The sequence below is a fragment of the Typopeltis vanoorti genome, chromosome 22 (assembly GCF_054136105.1).
Source record: "Typopeltis vanoorti isolate ZY-2024b chromosome 22, IOZ_Tvanoo_1.0, whole genome shotgun sequence".
NCBI classification, from domain to species: Eukaryota; Metazoa; Arthropoda; class Arachnida; order Uropygi; family Thelyphonidae; genus Typopeltis; species Typopeltis vanoorti.
In genome coordinates, this window is record NC_143570.1 from 94,621,735 (window position 1) to 94,646,576 (window position 24,842).

The 24,842-nt window shown below is 39.0% G+C and overlaps 1 protein-coding gene across 1 annotated transcript in view; it reads right to left on the reverse strand.

Moving 5' to 3' along the window:
- LOC150094573 (integrin alpha-9-like) overlaps positions 1-24,842 on the reverse strand; it is a 670,422-nt gene that overhangs the window by 466,549 nt on the left and 179,031 nt on the right. Inside the window, exon 7 of the mRNA XM_090411817.1 lies at positions 317-424. Within this exon, the coding sequence (XP_090267943.1) occupies positions 317-424 (108 nt within the window). The remainder of the gene's footprint in view (positions 1-316; positions 425-24,842) is intronic.

Consider the following 24,842-nt stretch of genomic DNA (forward strand, 5'->3'; position numbering starts at 1 on the left):
TTCTCCTCTCACCAACTCTTTTTATAATCTCCTCTGGATTAATCTGATTAAATCCTCTCTATCATATCACCTCTTTTCCTCTTATCCACATCTCTTCAACCTCTTACTTGCTCTATTACTTTACTGCCTTGGACAAAGAAACTTTTTTTTAATATGCCAGCATGCAAACTCATTTCATGTACTCCATACAAATAGTTTGTAAATTTTATATAATGAACTAACGAATTTTAAAAAGGTTTGAAGAGGTATGTTATATTCAAGTTTTAAAAAACTGAGGTTTATTCTTAAAAAAAAAAAAACACTGTGCACAACTCACCTATATAAGAATTCCTGGAAATTTTTTTGTCATTTACAATTCGGGGTGGTTCAAAAACTGATGGGTCATCAATATTACCTTTTTTCACTATATAACTGATAGCAGTTCCTGAAATGCATTCAATTTATTATTAACTAATACTGTTCTTGATTTACATTAATAAAACATACATATCATAGCACATTATACACTGATTTCCATAAATTAAGGAACAAAGAGAAAAATCACAATAACTCAAAAACAGTAGTGAATTTTTATGCAAATTAGTGAAATGTGGTATGATGCGACATCTGAAAGAAACATCCATAAAAACTATAAATAAACAGTTTAATACAGTAACAGATGGTAACATGAAGACAATAGTGAAAAACAAGAGATCACAATGAGATTGTCCAAGTTCCTCAATAAGGACTGCATCACTCCTCACAGCAATACAACTTTCCAATTGTCTCATACTGTTTATAATAGTGTTCGGGAGCTAGGAAAATCACCATTGCTCCTCCAAAGCTCTCCTAAGTCTCTCAAGATTTTGGGGAGAGGAGTTAAAAGCAACAACGTGTCTACTTAGAGCATCCCAGACATGCTCGATAGGATTAAGGTCAGAAGACATGGCTTGCATGTCCATACATACAATAGTCTCTTCTTAAAGACATTGGTACACAAGCTTTGCCCAATGAGAACAAGCATTATCATCTTGCAAAATAAAAGTCTTCCTTGCATATGAATGAACATAGGCAGTCTATGACCTTGTCTCTATAAGTTGCAGCAGTCACAGTTCCAGTAGGAAGCACTAGGTCAGAGCATCCACCCAACAAGATGCCTCCCTAAATCATCACACTATGTGCACCATAAATATTCCTTTCATGAATATTAGATGGAAGATAATATGTCCCTGGTTCTCACCAGATCAGAACATGCCTAATGTCACTTTGCCGAGTAACTGGGACTTGTCTGTAAACAATACTGATACCCATTGGTCTTTGGCCTAATTGACATGGAGCAAGGTCCATTTCAAACATTCTCTGCTGTGGTTTGAGGGATAAGGGCATGCAGACTACCAGTTGCTAAGCATACAAGCTGCCTTCTGTGCACAGTGGAAGCAGATGTCAATGTTCCTGTAGCCGACGTAAAATTACATGGTATCTGATTCAGAGCAGCACTCCTGTTTGGACAAGCAGATAATCTGAGATACCAGTCACCCACTGTGGTTGTAGCTCATGGTCTTCCTTCAAGTGGCCCTTGTACAGACCCTGAGGCACTCTGCTTGTCTTATTCTCCTAGAGTCCACTCCACCATATACTACTCTCTGGTGTTTGTGCAACTCACTAATTCTATTATCCAATTTAGATCTAACAGAGGCCTTTGAAAAATCTATATATACCACCTGTATATTCATCTCTTGTCTTCTGAATTTGTCATATACCACTGTATAAGCATCTCCTGTACTCCATACACATAGTTTGTAAAGAATTTGTCGTATACCACTGTATAAGCATCTCCCTTGCTCAATACATTCGTCACCTTGTTATAAAACATAAGTTGGTAAAACAAAACCTCCCTTCAACAAAGGAAGGCTGACAAGCACAAAGAATACCATTATCAATCCACTTTTGTATCCTATCTCTCCATTACCTTAACTTCAACTACAGATATACAGATCAGGCTTATAATTTATTGCCTTTGTACCACCTCTGTAAAGTGGAACAATTTTGCCTTCCTTCCACTCCTTTGGGACTTGTGCTGTTGCAAGACCCTTCTTAAGCCTAGACAAAGATTGGTAACTTCTTCAAATGTTCTTTTAAGATACATGATGATATGTCATCAAGTCCTATTGTATTACTGACATCTAGCTTACTTTACTCTTCAAATATAAATACACTTCTTGCTCGCTCTTAAGTCTCCTCCTATTTCATTCTTGTTGTGAAATAGGAGGAGACTTAATAGTGGATTGATAATGGTATACCTCAACTGTGTCCTCTGCAGGTTGACCATTTTCATCCATTAACATCTTGCCATAATCATTCTTCTTTCTACCTACTACATATCGAAAATGTTACGAGGGTGTTTTGTGGCCTGATTTACTCATTGCTGCTCATACTGCACTTATATCCTTACCAACTGAGTCACTTTCCTGGCCTGCTCTTTATAATCTTCATGCAGCTGATAATTACCATTATTCATCTTGTGCTGCCTCCTAAGTGCCTTCTTCCAGATTTCATGCTGAATGCTCTCATTCATTCATTCATTTTACCTACCTTATTCAGCCTTTTCACCTTCGGAATACATTAAACACACTGATGCAGTTAGGCATTTCTTTGTCAAACTATCCAAATATAATATATAAATATATATGTCAAACTATCCAATCAGCATTTATTTCCGTACCACTTGACTCCTCATTCCATGTTATAGCTTCAAACTGTCTCCCAAGCGTCATAATCATCAGCCTTGTACTTCCACGTATATCCTTTTCTCACCGAAGTCTTTATATGGTTAGCCACAATCCAGGTGATCATATCCCTTCATGATCACTGTCACCAACCGGATAGAAATGCAAAACCCCACTCACAATCACATCCTCTTATGAAATGATCTGATCTAAAACTCTTCATCTTCACATGCCCTTCTTTGCATACTGAATGAGACAGTTCTCTGAAGAAATTCATTTTCCTTTCTCCCAAATGCTATCTCTTCATTCCAATCTATACCCCAATAATTAAAATCATCCTTTCCTTGTTCAATATCCCAAGTTGCTTATACATTTCTTTATTACTGTCATCCAGATTCCTGGGTATATAGCAACATCCATCCAACTAAATCTCTTCTTGTCAACCTCCTTCTCACACCACGCTGGCTCACAACAATTGCCACTATTTACCTCTTTTATGCTAAAATTTATTATTATTCCATGGAGTCAAAAGACTCATCGTGGGAAGTCCTTCCTAGGAAACACAAAGTCTTTCAAGACTCATCGAGGAGAGGCCCCACCCCTAAGAAACACAAAGTCTATCATACCACTCCTTGAACTCATTGACCGTTCTCACTCTCACCACTCCATCAGGCAATGCATTCCATGATTCAACCACCCATTTATATGCACATAATTCCCCTGCTGTCATCAGCAGGAGTCTCTTTCTCCTCTTGTGCCATTTCTTTCTTAGATTCAACATGATGATCTGTGCAACACTATCTCAGTTAGCAGAGATGTGGCAGCCACCCTAGCAGTTAAAAATGTGGCAGGTAAGAGAAAGGCGAATGCATGTCAGCATAAAATTAAACAATGGGAAGAGCTGGTGATTTCAATGTCAGCATCACTTACTTTAGGAAAGGTGGTAGTAGTGCAACAAAAATGAGTGCCAGCAGAGATATGAAGGCATGATTGAGAGTAAAGAAGGCAAGCATTAGGTGGTAATGAATTTAGCTTTAGGTAGTGGATCCGGAGTGTGAGGGTAGAATGTTTGGAAAAGAGCGGTAAAGTGAAACATGATTCAAGGAGCAGGAAGGGGGGGAGATTATCAGACTCAAGAGACTAATTAATCATAATTCTTGTAGAAAGGCTCATACATTAGTAACACATGACTTAAATTATTTAAGGAATTTACAATGTATACTGGAATATTAATTAAAATAAACTTGAATAAATACCTCCTATATTTCAGCAATGTCATATTGCCATCTTCAATGGGAACATATAACTATGACACGTGCATGCAGGCACTACAAAAAGCAAATGAGGCAAAAGAGAGAGACTACTATTGTTCCTAGAGTCCTAATGGTGCCCCCAGCAGGCTATATTTGGTTATCTTAGCTGTTGGGCTGATGTTCTCATAATGCAAGCTTCGCAAATTTGGGGCAGTCTCGTGCACCCAAATTTGTTGAGGTTTCAAAAGTTTTTTTTTTTTTTTTTTTTTTTTTTTTTTTTTTTTAGAGCTAAGGCGGATTCTATAAACAATCTTTAATATTTAAATTTGCTGCGGTGTATTAAAGTGACAAAGTGGCTTTCTTCCAACGTATTCTGTGGCGGGTATCTAGAGCATGGTCTGCAAGCCCAGAGTGGCTATACTGGTGAAACCGGATGTAGTCTTTATGTTCCAAAATCCTGACATTTGCTGTCCTGCCTGTTTGGCCAAAGTAGGACAGTTTAAAGCTGCATGGACCTGGTATACCCCAGGCAGGTCTAGGGCAAATGTTGATCTTTGGTGGAGCTGATAAGGGATGCTTTTTTATATGGTTTGTAACAAGAAGTTAGGTCATATATTTTTAAGATTTTGGTTATTTTTTTCAAAGTGCCCCAGATATAGGGAATAGTGATGGATTTAGTGTAATCTTTGTTATGCAAGGGGAGAGGGGGGGGTGATCTGGTTTTAATATTTTTTGGATTTTTTTGTGGTTGTAGCCATTGGCTAAGAAAGTATTAAGGATGTAGTTTAGTTCAGTGATTAAGGCATTGTCATCTGAACAGATTAATTTTTCCTTGTTATATAGTGTTTTTATAACCCCATATTGTTGTGAGGGGGGGATGGAGGGATTGCTGGTGAAAGTATTTGCCAGTATGGGTGGGTTTTCTGTAAACCGAGAATACCAAGGATCCATCAGGCTGGCGAGTGATTAGAGTGTCTAAGAAAGAGAGACTGTTGTTTTCCTCTTTTTCCAAGGTGAACTAGATTCTGGGGTGTTTGTTGTTTAAGTGTGTTAAGAAGGAGCAGAGTGTATGTGAGCCATGTGGCCAATTAGCAAACACATCATCAATGTAGCGAAGCCAAACAATGATGTTTTGTGGGGCAGAGTTTAAGGCTTTCTCTTCAAAAGTCTCCATAAAGAAGTTGGCCAGGGGTGGGGAGAGTGGTGAACCCATGGTTGTCCCCTCTATCTATAATAAATTTAGTTTAATCCTTTATCCCAGTGAGAGCAAACAAAGAGTGCGCCCGAAAATATATTTTCAGGTGCAAACTTTGTTTGCTCTCACTGGGATAAAGGATTAAACTAAATTTATTATAGTCTAACCTAGTGAAAAATAAACTTTCAACGTCCCCTCTATCTGTTTGTAGAATTTTCTTTGCCAAACAAAACACCCGATATCTCAGCCCTATTTCAGTCAACTGAAATAGGGCTGAGATATCGGGTGGAAATTTGGCTTGGATGAGCTCTAAGGTTTCCTTGAGTGGGAAATTTGTGAATAGGGAGGAGACATCAAAACTGACCATTATATCAGTATGTTGGAGTGAGAGGTTTTCTATACTGGATTTGAAGTGGGCGAGTCTTTTTATGTGTGATGATGTGTTGCCAATATAGTGTGCGAGTGCTTTGGGGACGTAACGGCACATTTTGTTGATGTATTTTTGGAAGTCCACATATTCGGGGGGGGGGGGGGGGGTCTATAGTTAAAAGGTTTTAGTTTGTTGGTAACCTGCATAGGCCATGAAGTGACCTTCATAAGGAGCCTTTGGAGTTTTCTAATTTGGGAGTTGGTGGGATTATGCTCAACAGGGAGGTAGGTAGCCAGATCTAACAATAAAGCATTCAGCTTACCTGTGTAATCCATTTGATTGGGAACCACAGTGGCATTTCCCTTATCCACTTTAGTGGTTACTATTTCTTTGTTTTTCTTCGTTTCTTGTAGAGCTTTATATTTATCTTTGGATATGTTGGATTTTGGTGGTCTTGCTTTGGTGAGAACACCAGCTACAACCAGTCTGATATTGTTGCCAATATGGTTTGGAAGGTTGCGGATACCATGTTCTATTTGAATCATTATATCTTCGGCCAGTACTTTCTTTGAAGATATGCCAAAATTGTGGCCACGTGCTAGTGCATTGAGTGCCATAGTCTTCAGAGTAATGGAAGAAAGGTTGACTACAGTGCTGAGATGTAGTTGTGGTTTGGATGTCCTTTTTCAAGTTTTCAATTTTTTTTTGTGCCGACTTCCGATGAAAACAAAGCTATTCGGCTCCTCCTCTAGCACTGACATGCTAAACCACGACATGCGCACAATTCTCTATGACGTCTCATGTGCTTCACCAGCAAAAGAATTTGCAAAGATACGAAATCAGCACATCAAAAAATTTGAAATTTTGAAAAAGGACTACCTCCAAACCGCAGCAACGTCTCATCACATAATAGCTAGAATGTGTGACAAGAGAGGACTGGAATATGTGGATGCATGGAGTGCATTGAGGACAGAGAGGAATTGTATGACACACCACTTACATTTCAATGAGAAAGAACGTAGGCATCTGGAGAGATTGCTATTCTGAAAAAGTCAGTGTTTTCCAGGGAGGATGGTAGCAGGGGTGGCCTCTTGTGGGAATGGGTACTTGGGAGAAGTGGGACGACATCAGGTAACACTGAGCCCAGTAGAATCTAGAGGGAATAATGCTGGGTTTAGAAACAACTGCATTTATATGCTATATACTAATGCCAGGAGTATCCAGAATAAGGGAGAGGAATTGTTGGCGCAGATAGCATCAGCCTGGACAAAAATAATTGGGATCACTGAGATCCCAATAATTTATGGTAGCAGACTGGAAGTCTAATTATAGACCAGTTTGTGTGTCATCTGTAGTTAGTAAAATCTTGGAGAAAGTAGTGAGGGACCGTATACAGCATTGGGCAGATGAGGGTAATGTTATCTGTGAGAGTCAACATGGATGTGGGAAGCGGTGCTCTTGTTTTAGCAATATGCTAACCTTTAATGATAAAGGTAAAAGAACATTAGATGAGGGAAAATCATATAAATATGGGCCTGGATGCCAGATTGGTCAAGTGGATTCAGGATTGGCTGTTCGATAGGTATCGGAGAGTTGTGTATGGTGGAGCAGTTTCAAGAAAGCAGAGGATTACAAGTGAGGTCCCATGGGGCTCAGTACTGGGACCTATATTGTTTAACCTTTATATCAATGACATTGTCAGTGGATTGCAGGGGATATTCAGTTGTTTGCAGATGATGCGAAGCTGGGAAGGATTATTAGTAATAGTGCAGATGCAGCAGCTCTGCAAGAGGATTTGAATAAGCTAGATAGATGGGCAAAGGAATGAGGAGTTTTAGTTTAATGCAGCAAAATGTAAGGTCTTGAGGTTTAAGATACATCGATGGGATGCTGCATACTCTATGGGAGGAGTTAAACTGGAGAAAGTAGGAGAGACAAGAGATCTGGGTTTGATGATTGATAGAAACCTGAAATTTAGGGGACATATTGCAAAGGTGGCGAAGGTAACACAGAGGATTGCTGCAATAATGAGAAGGACACTGACCTGCAGAGATAAAACAGTCATTATTAGGTTGTATAAGACCCTGATTAGACTACACTTGGACTATTGTTCTCAGATTTGGTTCCCAGGATTTGAAAGGGATAAATTAACTGTGGGAAGGGTACAAAGGCAGATAACAAAGATGGTTTCAGGACTGTACAATGATAGTCATGAGGATCGGTTGAGGGAATGTGGACTGCAGAGTTTGGTGGATAGAAGGAGAGGTGATATGATTGAGACTTTTAAACTGTTGAGAGGTGGTCACAGGGTTGACACTGGGGAGATCTTTCACTTGGTTGAACAGCAGGAAGGAGTAATGACAAGAGGCCATCCCTGGAAGTTATGAAAGAAAACTGTGAGCAAGAGGGTGAGGAGTAGTTTCTTTGCATGGAGCGTGGCTGAACCATGGAATGCATTGCCTAATGAAGTGGTGAGAGCAAGAACAGTCAATGAGTTCAAGGAGTGGTATGTTAGACTTTGTGTTTCTTAGGAAGGACCTGCCACGATGAGTCTTTTGACTCCATGGAGGCCTGAATAATAATATCTCAGCCCTATTTCAGTTCACAATGAACTCAGGCTTTTTTGTTTGGCAAGGAAAATTCTACAAACAGATAGAGGGGGGACAGCCATGGGTTCACCACTCTCCCCATCCCTGGCCAACTTCTTTATGGAGACTCCTGAAGAGAAAGCCTTAAACTCTGCCTCACAAAAACCCACTGTTTGGCTTCGCTAAGTTGATGATGTGTTCACTATTTGGCACATGGCTCAGATACGCTCCACTCCTTAACATACTTAAACAACCAACACCTCAGAATCCAGTTCACTTTGGGAAAAGAGGAAAAGAACAGTCTCTCTTTCTTAGACACTCTAATGACTCGCCAGCCTGATGGATCCTTGGTATTCTCTGTTTACAGAAAACCCACCCATACAGGCAGATACATTCACCAGCAATCCCACCATCCCCCCCCCCCTCCTCACTACTACAATATGGGATTATAAAAACACTATATAACCGGAAAAAATTTATCTGTTCAGATGACAATGCCTTAATCATTGAACTAAACTACATCCTTAATACTTTCTTAGCCAATGGCTATAACCACAAAAAATATTCAAAAAATATTAGAACCGAATAACTATACCCCCCCCCCCCCCCCCCCCGCATAACAAAGATTACACTAAATCCATCACCATTCCCTATCTGGGTCACCTCGGAAAAAATAAACAAAATGTTAAAAAATTATGACCTAACTTCTTGTTACAAACCATATAAAAAATTAGCATCCCTTATCTGCTCCATCAAAGACCAACCACTTCCCCTAGACCTACCTGGGTTATACCAGGTCCCCTGCAGCTGTGAACTGTCCTACTTTGGCCAAACAGACAGAGCAGCTAATGTTGGGATTTGAGAACAAAGACTACATTTGTCTTTAAGAAAAAAACTACAAGAACAGAGTGGCTGTACTGGTTTCACCAGTACAACCACTCTGGGCTTGCAGACCATGCTCTAGATACCCGTCACAGAATACATTGGAAAAAAGCCATGTTAATACACCGAAGCAAGTTAAAATATGAGAGATTATTCATAGAATTAGTCTCAGCTCTAAAAAACTCTCCAAACTTCAACAAATTTGGGTGCATGAGATTGCCCCAAATTTGGGAAGTGCATCACGAGAACATCAGCCCAACAGCCAAGACAACCAAATATAACCCACTAGGGGGCACCATTAGGAGTCTAGGAACAACAGTAGTTTCTCTCTTCTGCTTTTTGTGGTGCCTGCGTGCACGTGTCATGGTTATATGTTCCCAGTGAAGATGGCAATAGGATACTGCCGAATTATAAAGTATTTATTAAAGTTTATTTTAATTAATATTCCAGTATATGTTGTAAATTCATTAAATAATTTAATAGACTAATTAATCATAGTGCGATGAACAAGGCACTGCAACTTACATTCTCTCAATCTGTCCTTGTACTCCACATTCCAAAGACCACTGACAACCTTTGTGAAACTTCTCTGGACCCTTTCCAACATATCCTCATCACTAATCGATCTCTGTGAAAACCTGGAAATCGAATCTGTGCACAATAATCCATATGAGGACTGATCAAGGCATTATACAATGGCATCCTAACCTCTTTATTTCTGCATATAAGGGTACACCACATTATTGTGATTATCCGATATACAGTCTTACAATTTATGCAACGTGGTCCATGAACTTCAGGTCCTGTCTGCCATCACTCTTAGATCTCTCATCTCCTCTACTTCTGTTAAAGTTTCCCCACCAAGTATATACTTCCCATCCCATCATTGCTTACCAAATCTCTAAACCTTACACTTTGCAACATTGAACCGACTGTTCCACTTACCTGCCCATTCATGCAATCCATTTAAGGCCTCTTCTTTGGCCATAACATATGCTTTACTCTGCATTGCTCTCTCTAGTTTTTCATCCTCTGCAAACAGCAGAATATTACTAGTTAAACCCATCCCAATATCATTAAGATACAAAGGGAACAACAATGATCTTAAAACCAACTCTGGCAGTACACCACTAGTGACCTTGCTCTTTCACAATACCACACCTCCCATATACAACCTTCTGACATCTAACTGTATCTGACAGTCATTCACTGAACCAACTCAGAAGTATGTTATCCAATCCCAACTGCAATTTATTTAATAGTTTTTCATGTGGGAGCCATCAGAAGCTTTTGCAAAATCCAAGTGCACAACTACAGGGTGTTCGGGATAAATTTGACAGTTTCGTAAGAAAAAAGAAAATCTTCTTTGTATCTATTAAATTTAATGAATTGACAAAAAAACATTACAGGCAGAGTTAATTACAATACTATCAACAAGATTTACTCAAAATAACCACCATTAGCATCGATCACAGCTTCAATTCTGCTTCGGAACCTCGAACAAGCTGATGCTACAGTCTCCCTTGGAAGGGCCGCAAAAACTGTTTTAATTTTATCCATTAACTGGGCTTTTGTATTACTGGAAGTGCGATTGGTGTCTTTTTCAACTGCGTCCCATACAAAATAATCCATGGGGTTAAGGTCTGGGGAGTTTGGAGGCCAAACATTTGGACTGGTGAAGTCGTAGAAATTTTCAGACAACCATTTTTGACTTTTCCCAGAGGTGTGGCAAGGGGCCGAATCCTGCTGCCATACATACGGCCTACCATTGGCTACCCTTGTTATCCAGGGCTTGACTACAGTTAGCAACTCCACGAACAAAGCCCGAATTCCAATGCCATGGTTCTTCAACACCTGTTCCTGCAGATTTGCGAGGAATTCTGCTGTACGAACGCAATCAGATCGTCTGCTAGGGATCTTTCTTCTTGCTACATCCTCGTAGTCACCATTGCAAGTCTCTAGTTCATGCCTGATTGTTTTTACTGTATTCAGGGCGCATTGAGCAGCAGTCGTAATATCCTTATTTTGATGGCAGGCACGAATCATGATACAAGTTATTCTCTTCCATGATTCAGGTGGGTTCCAGCTATCCATCCTTTCTGACATCTTGTATATGAATGAAGAAGGGTCCAAACTTTTAAATGAAGAGAAGTGTGTGTTAATACATGTAACTTACGGAAAAATATAATTAATTATAAATATGTCAAATTTATCCCGAACACCCTGTATATATGCATTTTCCTTGTCCAAGATATTTGTCACCTTGTTATAGTACATAAGGATCTAAAGTTTAGGGGACACATCGCCAAAATTGTGAAGACAACACAAAGGTATGATGAGATGTGGGTGTGTGAGATAAAAGGACCTCCCAGATGAGTCTTTGACTCCATGAGGTCTTGGGGTAATAATAAGTTAGTAAAATATGATAACCTATTAACAAACCCACACTGATAACCTCAGAGAATACAGCTGTTATAAATCCATTTCTATATCTTACTTCTCACCAATCTCACACTACCTTCACCACAGCTCTAGATATAATTGAGACATATAAGCTGGTCAGGGGTTGTTATTGCGTCAACATGGAGATTTTTCATAGAATGGGAGCAGGTGGGGTAGGACAAGAGGTCATCACTGAAAACTGTATAAGGAGGGTGTGAGCAGAGAAGTGAGGAGTAGGTTCTTTGCATGGACAGTGGTTGGCGAGTGGAATGCATTGCCTGAGTGTGTTGTGGGTGTAGACACATAGAATCAGTTTAAGGAATGGTTGGACGAGTATTGTGCGCAATACTAGTTACATCCCTGCAAGAAGATTTGAACAAGCTAGATAGATGGGAAAATGAATGGGGGTTTCTGTTTAATGCAGCAAAATGTAAGGTCTTGAAGTTTAGGACGCATCGATCGGATGCTGCATACTATATGGGAGGAGTTAAACTGGAGGAAGTAAGGGAGAAAAGAGATCTGGGTTTGATGACTGATAGAAATCTGAAATTAAAGGCATATTGCAAAGGTGGTGAAGGTAACAAAGAGGATTGCTGCAATAATGAGAAGGACGCTGACCTGCAGAGATAAAAGAGTTATCATTCCGTTGTATAAGACTGATCAGACCACCCTTAGACTATTGTTCTCAGATTTGGTCCCAGGATTTGAAGGGGATAAATTAATTGTGGAAAGGGTACAAAGGCAGATAACAAAGATGGTTTCAGGACTGTACCTGACAGGTACAGGACAGGACAGCTTGGATGCCGAAGAATACTTTGACGAGCAGAGATAAGCAAGTTATTGTTCTTCTGTGTCGAGCCTTGATAAGATCCCATCCTGATTACTGTGCCCAGATATGGTCACCTAAATTTCTTCTTGATGGGGAGAAGGTTGAGAGGATCCAGAGGAGAGTGACCAAGATGATAGTAGGTCTATGGAATGAACCTTATGAAAACAGGTTGAAGATTTGTGGGTTATAGAAATTGGTTTGGTTGATAGACAGAAAAGAGGAGAACGATTGAGACATTCAAATTGCTGAAGGGTTTCTATAGGATTAATTCAGAGGATATTTTTGAGAATAGGATTGGTGGTGGGAAGACTAGGGGACATCCATGGAAGCTGGGCAAGAGTGTGGTTAGTAAGGGTGTTAGAGCTGGTTTTTTTTACTTTTAGAGTGATAAATGAGTGGAATAAGCTGCCAGTCTGTTGTGGGTGCTATGACAGTGAACGAGTTCAATGCAAAGTATGATAGATACCGTGTCGAATAGTTGTGATGGACATGGTGTTTAGGGCTTCCTTCGATGAGTAAGGACTCCTTGAAGTCACCCATAATAATAATAATAATAATAATAGTACAATGTTAGTTATGAGGATCGGCTGAGGGAATGTGGACTACAGATGGTGGATAGAAGGAGAGGTGATATGATTGAGACTTTGAAACTGTTGAGAGGTGTCAACCACCTCTCAACAGTTTAAAAGTTTCACTGGGGAATTCTTTCACTTGATTGAACAGTGAGGAATTAGTCATGACAAGGGGCCATCCCTGGACGTTATGAAAGAAAACTGTGAGAAAGAGAGTGAGGAGTGGTTTCTTTGCATGGAGGGTGGTTGAACCATGGAATGCATTGCCTGATAGAGTGATGAGAGCAAGAACAGTCAATGAATTCAAGGAGTGGTATGATAGACTTTGTGTTTCTTAGAAAGGACCTCCCGCAATGAGTCTTTTGACTCCATGGAGGCCTGAATAATAATCCCACGATGAGTTTTTTTTTTTTTTAGATATGGATGAAAATGGTAGAATGGTAACTGTTGCCGAAGACATTGTTGAGGTATTCAGAGATCAATTTATAAGGGAGTTTTATACTGATCAGGGTGGAATCAGGAGGAACTTAAAGGCATAGGAGAAGAGGGCATAATTGTATTATTTTATTATTTGACATCTCCAGGGAGTCCTAAGACTCATCAAGGGAGGGCACCTACAACTCCACCACAAAACCTTATCCACAAGCTGCCTCATCTACACCAATGCCATCTACTATCCACCATCACCACTATTATTTTCACAGACAATCAAAACATCCATGCCCACAGCAGGATTCGAACCAGCAGCCTTTTGGCTGAGAGCGGATACACTTACCATTCAGCCAGCCAGGACAACAATTGTGATTAAGTAAGAAGTATTTGAGGAAGTAAATAACATTTATGTCAATAAGGCAATATTATTTGATAACATATCAGCACAAATCTTAAGGAAATGGTCTAGGGAATTCGCATACTTCTTTAATAAGTCTTACAACATTCCAATGGAGTGGAAAAAAAGGTAAAATTGTTACACTACATAAAGGTGGTGATAATGCTTGGCTTCAAATTACAAGCCTATCTGTATATCTGGAATTGTGGTGAAGGTACAAGAGAGAGAGTGATGAGAAGTAGGATAGAGAATTGAAAAAAGTAGTATTCTTCATGGTTATCAGCATGGGTTTGTTAAGGAGAGTCATAATTTACTAACTTACTTGTGTACTATAACAAGGTGACAAATATCTTGCACAGGGGAAATGCACATACAATGGTGTATTTGGATTTTGCAAATGCTTTTGATATGCTCCCACATGACAAACTATTAAATAAATCGAAACAGAGATGGGATTGAATAACAGACTTCTGTTATTCAATCCTATCTCTAAAAGGGTATAGTGACTGGCCGTCAGATGGGTATCAGAAAATTGTATATGGGGACCTCAGAAGAGATCTCCATCTTACAGGTTTCTGAAATTCAGAAACCTATAAGATGAAAGTCACTAATAGTGTACTGCAGGGGATAGTTTTGGGACCATTGTTGTTCAATTTGTATATTAATGAAATTGGGATGGGTTTAACTAGTGATATGCAGCTATTTCCAGATGATGCAAAATTGGGGAGAACAATGTAGTCAAGCAGATGTTATGGCCTTGCAGGAGGACTTGAACAGATTGCATGAATCTGTTCAAGTCCTCCTGCAAGGCATTGAACTGGCAGTTCCACTGGTAAGTGGAACTGCCAGTTCAATACTGACAAGTGTAAGGTTTTGAAATTTGGCGAGTAATAATGGGATACAGAGTATACATTTCTTGGGGAAAACTTTAAGGGGAGATAGAGGAAATGAGAGATCCAGAAGTGGTGGTGGACAAGGAATTGAAATTCAGAAACCACATTGCACAAGTTGTGAAGACATCACATTGGATAATGGCAATGATGCAAGGACCTTGACATGCAGAAATAGAGAGATTATGATGTCATTGTACAAGTCCTTGATCAGGCCTCATACAGATTATTGTGCACAGATCTGGTCATCAGGTTTTCATAATGATGGAGATATGTTGGAAAGGGTATAGAGAAGATTCACAAACGTAGTCAGTGGTCTTTGGAATGTGGAGTACGAGGACAGATTAAGACAATGTAAATTGCAATGCCATGTGAATAGGAGGAAAGGGGGGGGGGAATATGACTGAGATATAAAAGATAGTCAGGGTTGTTATCAGGTTGATATGAGGAGATTTTTCATAGAATGAGAGGAGAGGGGTAGAACAAGAGGCCATTGCTGGAAACTGTATAAAGAGGCTGTGAACAGAGGAGTGAAGAAAAGGTGGTTCTTTGCATAGACAGTGGTTGGGGAGTGAAATGCATTGCCTGACTGTGTTGTGAATGTAGACACAGTGAATTATTTTAACACATGGTTGGATCAGCATTGTATGCAATAGTGTGTACCCTCCATGATGAGTCTGACTCCATGGATATCAGATGCTAATAATAATAATAATAATAATAATGAAAACCGTCTGTGATCATCTACATGACAAGTTGTGAGTGGCAGAACATGCGCTGGGCATTCATTCGCACACATCAACAAGCAAAGTACATTTCAACCTAAACAGATGGTGCAGAACGAGGGTAGTTTGAAAAGTTCGTGGTCTCGATCATAGACGGCAACAGTATCAGCAAGATATTTTTTTCTAAGTTGAAATATTTGTCATAAGCATCCATGTCAGTCTATCTCAGTGTTGTCAGTATACCTTGAAATGGATAAAATTAAGTGTTGTGCAGTTATAAAATTCTTTGTAAAAGAAAGTTAAAGGTGAAAAGAAATTCATTACAAGTTCATAAAAGTTTATGGGTACTCTTCTCCTTCGTTTTCGACAATTAAGAAATGGGCTGCCAAGTTTAAACATGGCTGTACCAGCCTTGAAGATGAACCACGTGAAGGATGTCCAAAAAGTGTAACAACACCAGAAATCATCGATCTAGTGCATGACATGGTACTGGATGACTGGCGAGTCAGTGCATGAAATTGCTGAGACTATACACATTTCAAAAGAATGTGTAGGATATAATTTGCATGAAGAATTGCATATGAAAAAGCTTTGCACAAGATGGGTGCCGCACTTGCTCACAGCAAAATCTCTCAACAGTGCTTGGAGCATTTTAACAAGAATAAAACTGATTTTGTACGTCGATTTATTACTGTGGATTCACCATTACACACCAGAATCCAAACAGCAGTCAAAATAGTGGACAGAATCCAAACAGCTGTTCAGTGCCAAAGAAGAAAAGTCTGTTCCATCAATTTTGGGATGCTAAAGGCATTTTGTTTATTAATTATCTTGAAAAGGGTAAAACAATAACTGGGGAATATTATTCCAATCTTTTAACCAGACTAGACAAAAAAAATTTGTGAGGAAAGATCCTGTTTGCAGAAGAAAAAAAAAATCATCTTTCATCAGGACAATGCACCTGCCCACAAAAGTGTTTTGGCATGGAAAAATTAAGGGATCTGCACTATGATTTGTTGGAACATCCACCCTATTCCCTAGATTTGACTTTCATCTCTTCCCAAAACTAAAACTCCTCCTCGCTAGTCAGCATTTTTCTTCTAATCAAGAGGTGATTGCAGCTGTAGATGGGTATTTTGCAGATCTTACTGAGAACCACTACGGGGTCGGGATAATGATGCTGGATCATCACTGGAATAAATGTATTAGTCTTAAGGGAGATTATGTTGAAAAATAAAAATAATTTTGAAATTATAAATTTGTTTTTTCATTGTTAGGCTGAGAACTTTTCAGACCACCCTCGTATGTTGATGTTAACTTTGCACAGTTCTTCATCTGAACTTTAGAATTTTCTTCAAGATCAATGCTGTTCATCCTTGGATACAAATTATTCCAGAAAGAGAAAATGATTGACATAATTACTTCCTACACCATCTCCTCATCAGTTTTCTGTTTTTGGAAGGAAAACTCATACCACACAACATATTCATGCTCTGTCACATCAGCAACGTTAAAAAAAAAAAAAAACTAGGACTATCCAAAATCTTATCCAGTAAGCTAACTCAAGGGGTAATAGTTTGCTCTACTCTACTGAAGTATTAACAAAATAGGAAATATTTAAGATACCATCAAACATGCCATCTCCATCTCCACAGCCATAGAATTTGTTAGATAATGACCAAGGTCTTATATAAAAATTTTTATTGGAACAGGTGCATAAAGCTCTGAAACTTCTACATTATCCATCATAAATAGATCACCCGAGTAGATCTGATGAGACAAGGTTACCCTTGATGAGGGTAACCTTGTTTTAAAACATTCCTTTTAAAACAGCACATCATAGCTAATTTATATACACACATTTGCACATGCACACACACACACACTCCTGCATCATGCAAACAGACACACATGCATGAAAAACAGGGCTTGAAAAATGCATTCATCTGCAAATGGTGAGAATTTTTAGTTGAGTAAAATATATATCAGTTTTATTTATGTACATAATGCCATTTCTGTTTCATGTTGTAAATAGTTTTTTTTTTTTTTTTTTTGTATTTTTACTTTATTATATATTATTGAAAAAAGCTGGTCATTACAAATACTTGTTTTGTTGAACAAAATAAAAATTATAAAATATGACCAATGAAAGGATTTTGATAAATAACAATCACTTATCTTATAGAGCAGTAAATTGTACCTAAAGGTAACCATTTAATCTGGACATGGCAACCTAAAATAGATACATAGAGGACAGTGGTAATTTAGGTTATTCAGTGATGGAATATGCAGAATTTGACAATTAACAGTACGAAAAGAAACTGTGAGAAAGGTGAGAAACTGTAAGGGTGAGGAGTAGTTTCTTTGCATTGCCTGATGGAGTGGTGAGAGCGAGAACAGTCAATGCATTTAATACGTTCGCTGCCACGCTACTTTGGCATAGTCTGTTCCCGTACACCGAGCAATTTCACTCTTCAAGGTCAGTACGGTAATCTCGTTGCCGGCAGTAAGCGTCATACGAGTATACTTGTAGTTGGCTTGTGCAGAGCATATACTATCTATGAGAATACACAGTTTTGATGCTAGCTCCACAAGCCAAGCATTTTTCACTTCAAGGTCAGTACAGTAATCTCGTTGCTGGCAGTAAGCGTCATACGAGTGTACTCGTAGCTGGCTTGTGTAGCTGGTTTACCAACTACAAGCATACTTGTAGTTGGCAGTGAACGTGTTAAGGAGTAGCATGATAGACTGTGTTTCCTAGGAGGGACCTCCTTTGATGAGTCTTTTGACTCCATGGAAGCCTGAATAATAATAATATGTTAAAAACTTGGATGCTGAAAAAGAAGTATTTATTGTCCCAAAATATTTCTTTTGATTCTAAGTTAAATGTTTTTTTTGACTATTTTCTGAGTTTCTGCCATGCTGAATGCCATCACTTGCCCTGTCCACGAGACATTGAAGATAATCAGAATTCAAAAAAGCACTTAAATAGTTGTGTAAACTTAATGGTTTTATTTTATTGTTTCAATGATAGCTTATAATGGTGAAGAAGAAATTTTTTTTCTTTTTTCCATAACAGCAATTCAAGACTTAAATTTTAAGTGGAAACAGTAAAAAATGATATTATTGATTAAAAAATAAATATTCAGTTTTATCACTTAGAAAATGCATGATTTTTTTCGTCACGCATTGACATTGATAAATACTAATATGTACACAGTTAACATATTTGATTCAACATTGGTAGTTATAAAGAGTAAAATTAACCATAGCATAAACAAGAGCTTATAAATTAACTAGATCCAGGAATAAACAAGACTAATATATCAAGCGACCTTGCTACAATACTGTTGCAGAGGCTTCTGTGCAGTGAGGACATTATTATTATTACACCCTCCATGGAGTCGACCGACTCATCGTGGGAGGTTCACTCAGCTGACAACATATCATATAGAATCTTAAAATCCTTAAAACCTGTTGCATTAACCACACATTCTGGTAATGCATTCCATTCACTGGCAATTCTCCACGTAAAAAATCTACTCCTGACAGCCTTCTTCACCACACTTTTACATAACTTCCAGGTTATGTAAAAGTGTGACCGCTGGTTCTTTCCCTTTCATCTTCTACACTTTTTATAATCCCCTTTGGATTAATCTGATAAAATCCTCTCACTAACTTAAATGTCTATCATATTACCTCTCTTCCTCCTATCCACCAAACTCTGCAATCCACATTTCTTCAACCTCTCTCTCCACAGCAAACATTCCAAACTCCTGATATTGTCATTCATCTCTGGACACTCTAATGTCTCCATATCACAATGAAAACCAGGGACCAGATCTGAGCACAGCAGTCCAAGTGTGGTCTGACCAGTGCCTTATACAAGGGTGCACATTGTAGTGCTGCTATGATAAGAAGCTCTTTAACATGTAAGGTTAAGGAAATGGTTGTGCCATTGTATAAGGCACTTATATTTCTACACAGCCTTATATTTCTACACTCCAAACTGCAACACCTTGCACTTATTGATATTAAAAACACAACCCCACTCTTTTGTCCAAGTAAAAAGTCTATTCAAATCTTCCTGAAGGGATGTAACATCAGCAGGAATACTTATAATTCATCCCAACTTTGCATCATCAGCAAACAACTGAAGATCCCCAGTCAGTTCACATGATATATCATTTACAATTAAGTTAAACAGCAGTGGCCCAAGAACGGAACCCTTGGGCATGCCACCCCTTCATTTTTGAGACATGCCATACAAAACCTGCTGGTATTGTTCAGAGAGCCAATCTCTGATCATTCTAACAATATACTCTCTATTCCCATCCCCTACAGCTTGTACACCAAATTATCAAGTGGTAATCTATCAAATGCTTTTGCAAAGTCTAAGAATACTACTGCATATAATTTTGTCATTGTTATGATAGGTCATATGTTCCCACAGCCTTATTCACATCTAACGACATGTTTTGAAGAGCTCCTGATTCAGATCAGTTTTACTAGAAATAATTAAGTATATATGCGTAATTGTTCGAGTAAGAGCAGCTGTAAACGTTGTGCGCTACCGGTATTATTAGTGTGGGGTTTTTTCCTTGCCTAAACTAAATTACAAAATCCTTATTATTAGACCTAGTAACCGGCAGAGAGAAAAAAAATGGCAGCGGCATTGTCATTCCATGATTTGAATTTAGATTTCAGTCGTTTCGTTAAGTGCGAGGTCTGTTATATGTATTCCTTCGATTACATAAATCTTTTGTGGATGTTCAGTGCGGATGGAAGAAGGGTGTGTGCGAAGTGTGACCTGAACGAGGAACTAATGAATGCGAATATGAAATTGATGACAGAAAGTGCTAGTACCGATTGTGTCGTGAGTGCACGTTTGAAAGAGAAGCGAAAAAATGTTAAAAAATCAGGAAAAAAAAAAAAGAGTGATTTGACAACTGTAACGGATGTTAAAAGGGATGAAAGTGAGGTGGAAAGAAACGAAATTGAGAGAACGAATGAAAGTAGAACTTGCGTAATGCAGAAATCGCAAGTAAAAAAAATCGAAAGAATAAATGATAGCGAAAAAAGAATGAATGATGGCGAAAGTTCGAAGCATGTTGGACCGAAAGTACTGAAACAAAGAAAGATGAATGACAGTAAAAGTGAGAAGAATGATAGCGAAAGTTGGACGCATGTTAGTCCGACAGTACGGAAACAAAGAAAGATATGCGAGAGTGAAAGTGAGAAGAATGATAGTGAAAGTTGGACGTATGTTGGACCAAAAGTATGGAAACAAAGAAGGATGAATGACAGGGAAAGTGAGAAGAGGGGGTCAAGTGTTAGAAAGTTAGAAAGATTTAATGATAGAGAGAATGTGTCGCGAGGTTTGGAAAGTGAATTGGATTGGATGAGGCAAGAAATGAAATTAAGAGAAATCAGGTCAAAACTATTAAAATAAATCATGATGGCATGAAAGAGTTAACGAAAGGTGAGCAAGTGGCATTGTATGGTGACTCCATTATTAAAGGTCTGCTAGAGGATAAAATGCACAAGGTATGTTTTCCAGGTGGTAAAATGAGTAGAGTGATTGAGGCATTGAATATGAGGCGGGAGTGAGCAAAAGAGTTAATTGTATTAATTGGTACAAATGATTTGAGAGAGAACAAAGAGCATGTCAAAATGAATGTCAGGAGACTGCTTGGAAAGATAAAAGAGAATAGTGTGTCAGTGTGTTGCCTAGGTATGATTGTGGTGAAATGAGGCAGAGAGCAAGGATTATGAATGATATTCTGGCTGAAATGTGTGAGGAGATGGGAGTACAGTTTGTTAATGTGTGGAATGTGTTTGAGGGACGAAGTGAACTGTATGGGAACGATGGACGGCATTTGAGTGGTTATGGTGTGAGTCGCTTGGAGAGACTGCTGCTGGAAGGTAGAGAAGTGAATAGAGAGAATGAATCAGATCAAGAGGGGGAGTGATGTGGAAGAGCAGGAGAGTAAGACAGGAGAGATTGAAGAAGTGGAAATGAATGGAGAGGTGAGTGGTATGAGTATAGAAAATGAGAGAATGGGTGTGCAAGAGGAGCAGGGAAACGGGTTGGCCGAGGGTGGACAGGGATACACAGCGTGAGAAAGGTTGATGCTCCAAGAGAAGGTGAGAGCATGTGTAGGCAGGAAAGTAATGGGATGAGCAGGGATCAAGAGGAAACAGATGTTATTGCAAAGGGTTCTAAAATGAAGAGGCAGAAAGGGAAATGGTCCCAGTCCAGCATGGAGAGAGCACATCGAGTGAATGGTATCAGTGGAACTAGCTGTAGATCCAGAAATGAGTTGTTGTGTTTGTATACCAATGCTAGAAGTATAAGAAACAAGGTGGATGAAATGGTTGCACTAATTGTGTCTGTGTACCCAGAGATTGTTGGAATAAGTGAGACATGGTTAGATGAGCATGACATCCTGACAAGAATAGAGATGGAAAGGTATGATGTGCTTCATGAAGATAGAAGGGATAAAAAGGGAGGGGGAGTGCTATTGATGATAGAGAAAGAGTTATATCCATACAAAGTAGAAATGCAAGAGGGAAATAGGGCCAGTGGTTTTGAGGCAGTATGGTGTGAGATAGAGGTGAATAGAATCAAATGCTTGGTTGGATGTTGTTATAGATCTGGTTATGTGGATGGTGGTGATAATGAAATGTATAGTCAAATAAGCCAAGCAAATAAAAAAAGGGTGATCATTATGGGTGATTTTAATTATTGCAATATAGACTGGAATGAAGAGATAGCGAATGGAAGTAAAGAAAATGAGTTTCTTGAGTTTTTGAGGGATGACTACCTCAGACAGTATGTAACAGAGGGCACAAGAGGATTAAGGGTCTTGGATTTGGTCATCTCATCAGAGGATGTAATTATAAATGAGGTGTCAAATCAACCAACAATTGGTGAAAGTGACCATGAGGTGATTACCTAGGTGGTTGGCAGCAGTGCAAGCACCCCTGTGAAAAAAGGGTAACTGTGGAACTACAAGGGGGGTGATTATGAAGAGCTCAGGAGACAGCTTCAGATGTAGCATGGAATGAGGAGTTAGCTTTAAAAGAGATCAATGCAGCTTGGGGGATTTTCAAAAAATATTTAGTAGATGCAATGTCTAAATATATACAACGGGTGAGAAGGTTAAATAAGGTAGGTGTGAGATGGATGAATAAAGAGATTAAGCATGCAGAATAGAAAAAAAGGGCATTGCGGAGACAGCATAAGAGAAGTGGAAGTAACCAATTTCATGAGGTCTACAAAGACCAGGCAAGGAGGGTGACTTGGTTGGTGAGAGTAGCTAAAGAGAGGTATGAACAGCAGTTAGCTAATGAAGCCAAAAAGAATCCTAGGGAGTTCTTTCGATATGTAGCCAGCAAAATAAAGAATGATTATGGGAAGATCACATTGATTGGAGAAAGTGGTATAAAGACAGCTGTGGCAGAATGTGTGGTGGAGATACTTAATGAGCAGTTCATAAAGATCTTTCAATCTTGTGAATGTGACTTCATGGAGAGATTAAGAGCAGTTGATGATGGGGAGGAGAGACTGACTGTAAGTGAGCAAGAGGTGTTTGGGGAGTTGAGTAAACTAGATGTAAATAAAGCTGTGGGAGTTGATAATATATCACTGCGTACTCTGAAGGAGTGTGCCAGAGAGTTGACACCTGCCTTGACATATTATTTTAATACAAGTCTTGCACTTGGTCAAGTTCCTAAGGAGCGGAAGGAGGGCAAGATTGTGCCACTTCATAAAGGAGGTGATCAAACTCAAGCATCAAACTATAGGCCTATCTGTGTGTCAGGTGTTGTGGTTAAGTTGTTCGAGAAGCTTGTGAGAACTAGGATCCAGAGTTGGGTTGACAACAATGGTATAATCTGTGATGGACAGCATGGATTTGTTAAAGAGAGGTCATGTTTTAGTAATCTACTTCCTTATTACAATAAAGTGATTGCTTCCTTGGACAGAGGAGAAGGATACACAGTAATATACTTGGATTTCGCAAAAGCTTTTGATAGAGTACCTCATGATAAGTTAACAGTCAAACTAGAGCAGATGGGGTTGGATATTAGATTAGTGCATTGGATTGGAAACTGGCTATCTGATAGGTATCAACAAGTTGTGTATGGGGGTGCAATATGCAGGAAAAGGAAAGTCACTAGTGGAGTGCCTCAGGGGTCTGTTTTAGGACCATTACTATTTAATTTGTATATTAATGATATTGGTGAAGATTTGGATGGAGATATTCAGTTGTTTGCAGATGATGCAAAGTTGGGTCGAACCATAAAGAGTTGTGAAGATGTTGTGGCCTTGCAAAAAAGACTTGAATAAATCGAGTGATTGTGCACAGGAATGGGGATGCGAATTCAATGTTGCAAAATGTAAAGTATTAAAATTTGGAAAACAAAAATGGGATGCAGAATTTATGCTTGGTGAGGATATATTGTTGGAAGTAGAGGAAATAAGAGATCTGGGGGTGATAGTGGATAAGGATCCAAAATTTAGGTGACACATTGCCAAAATTGTGAAGACAACACAAAGACTTCTGGGAATGATGCGGAGGGCACTGACATGTAGAAGTAGGGAGATACTTGTTCCATTGTATAAGGCTTTGATTAGTCCACACATGGACTATTGTGCCCAGATTTGGTCACAGGGTTTTCAGAAGGATGAAGAGATGTTGGAAAGGGTCCAAATTCAACTGACTAAGGTAGTTTCTGACCTCTGGAATGATGAGTATGAAGAAAGATTGAAAAGATGTAATTTGCAGAGTCTCGTGGAGAGAAGGAAGAGGGGAGATATGATAGAGACCTACAGGTTGGTAAGGGATTGTTATAGGATCAATGGTGGAGAAGTTCTACAGAGAATAGTGGGAGATCAGGGGAGAACCAGAGGTCATCCATGGAAACTGTATAAGGAGGGTGTGAGTAAAGAAGTGAGAGCCAGGTTTTTTTCGTGCAGAGTTGTGAGTGATTGGAATGCCTTACCTGAGAGTGTGGTGTCTGCAATTAGTTTCCATGTGTTTAAGACACGGTATGATGAGATGTGTGCGAGATAAAAGGACCTCCTAGATGAGTCTTTGACTCCATGAGGTCTTGTTTAATAATAATAATAACCCAACCAACATCTAATACACCTTTGTTTCTTTCACTTACAGTTATCCTAATGCTTGCTTTTCTTCTATATATTGCATTTGATCATTTACTCTAGGAGTAAAGTGGATGACAAACAATATTAAACAGGAACTGCATGCGAAGAAGAGGCTAAGGAAGAGATATAAGGAGACAGGTGAAGAGCAGAGGCATGAAGATTATAAGACACAGGCCAAAAGAGTGACTAGTGTGGTAAGGAAGGCAAAACTGGAATATGAGAAGAGATTGGTCCTAAGATCCACAGAAAATCCTGGGGAATTTTTTAGCTATGTGGCCAGTAAGAGGAGAAATGATTGTGGAAGAATGACATTGTGGGATAAAAATGGGAACAGAGTGACTGATCCAAAGGACATACGGGAATTGTTCAATGAACATTTTATTGGAGTAT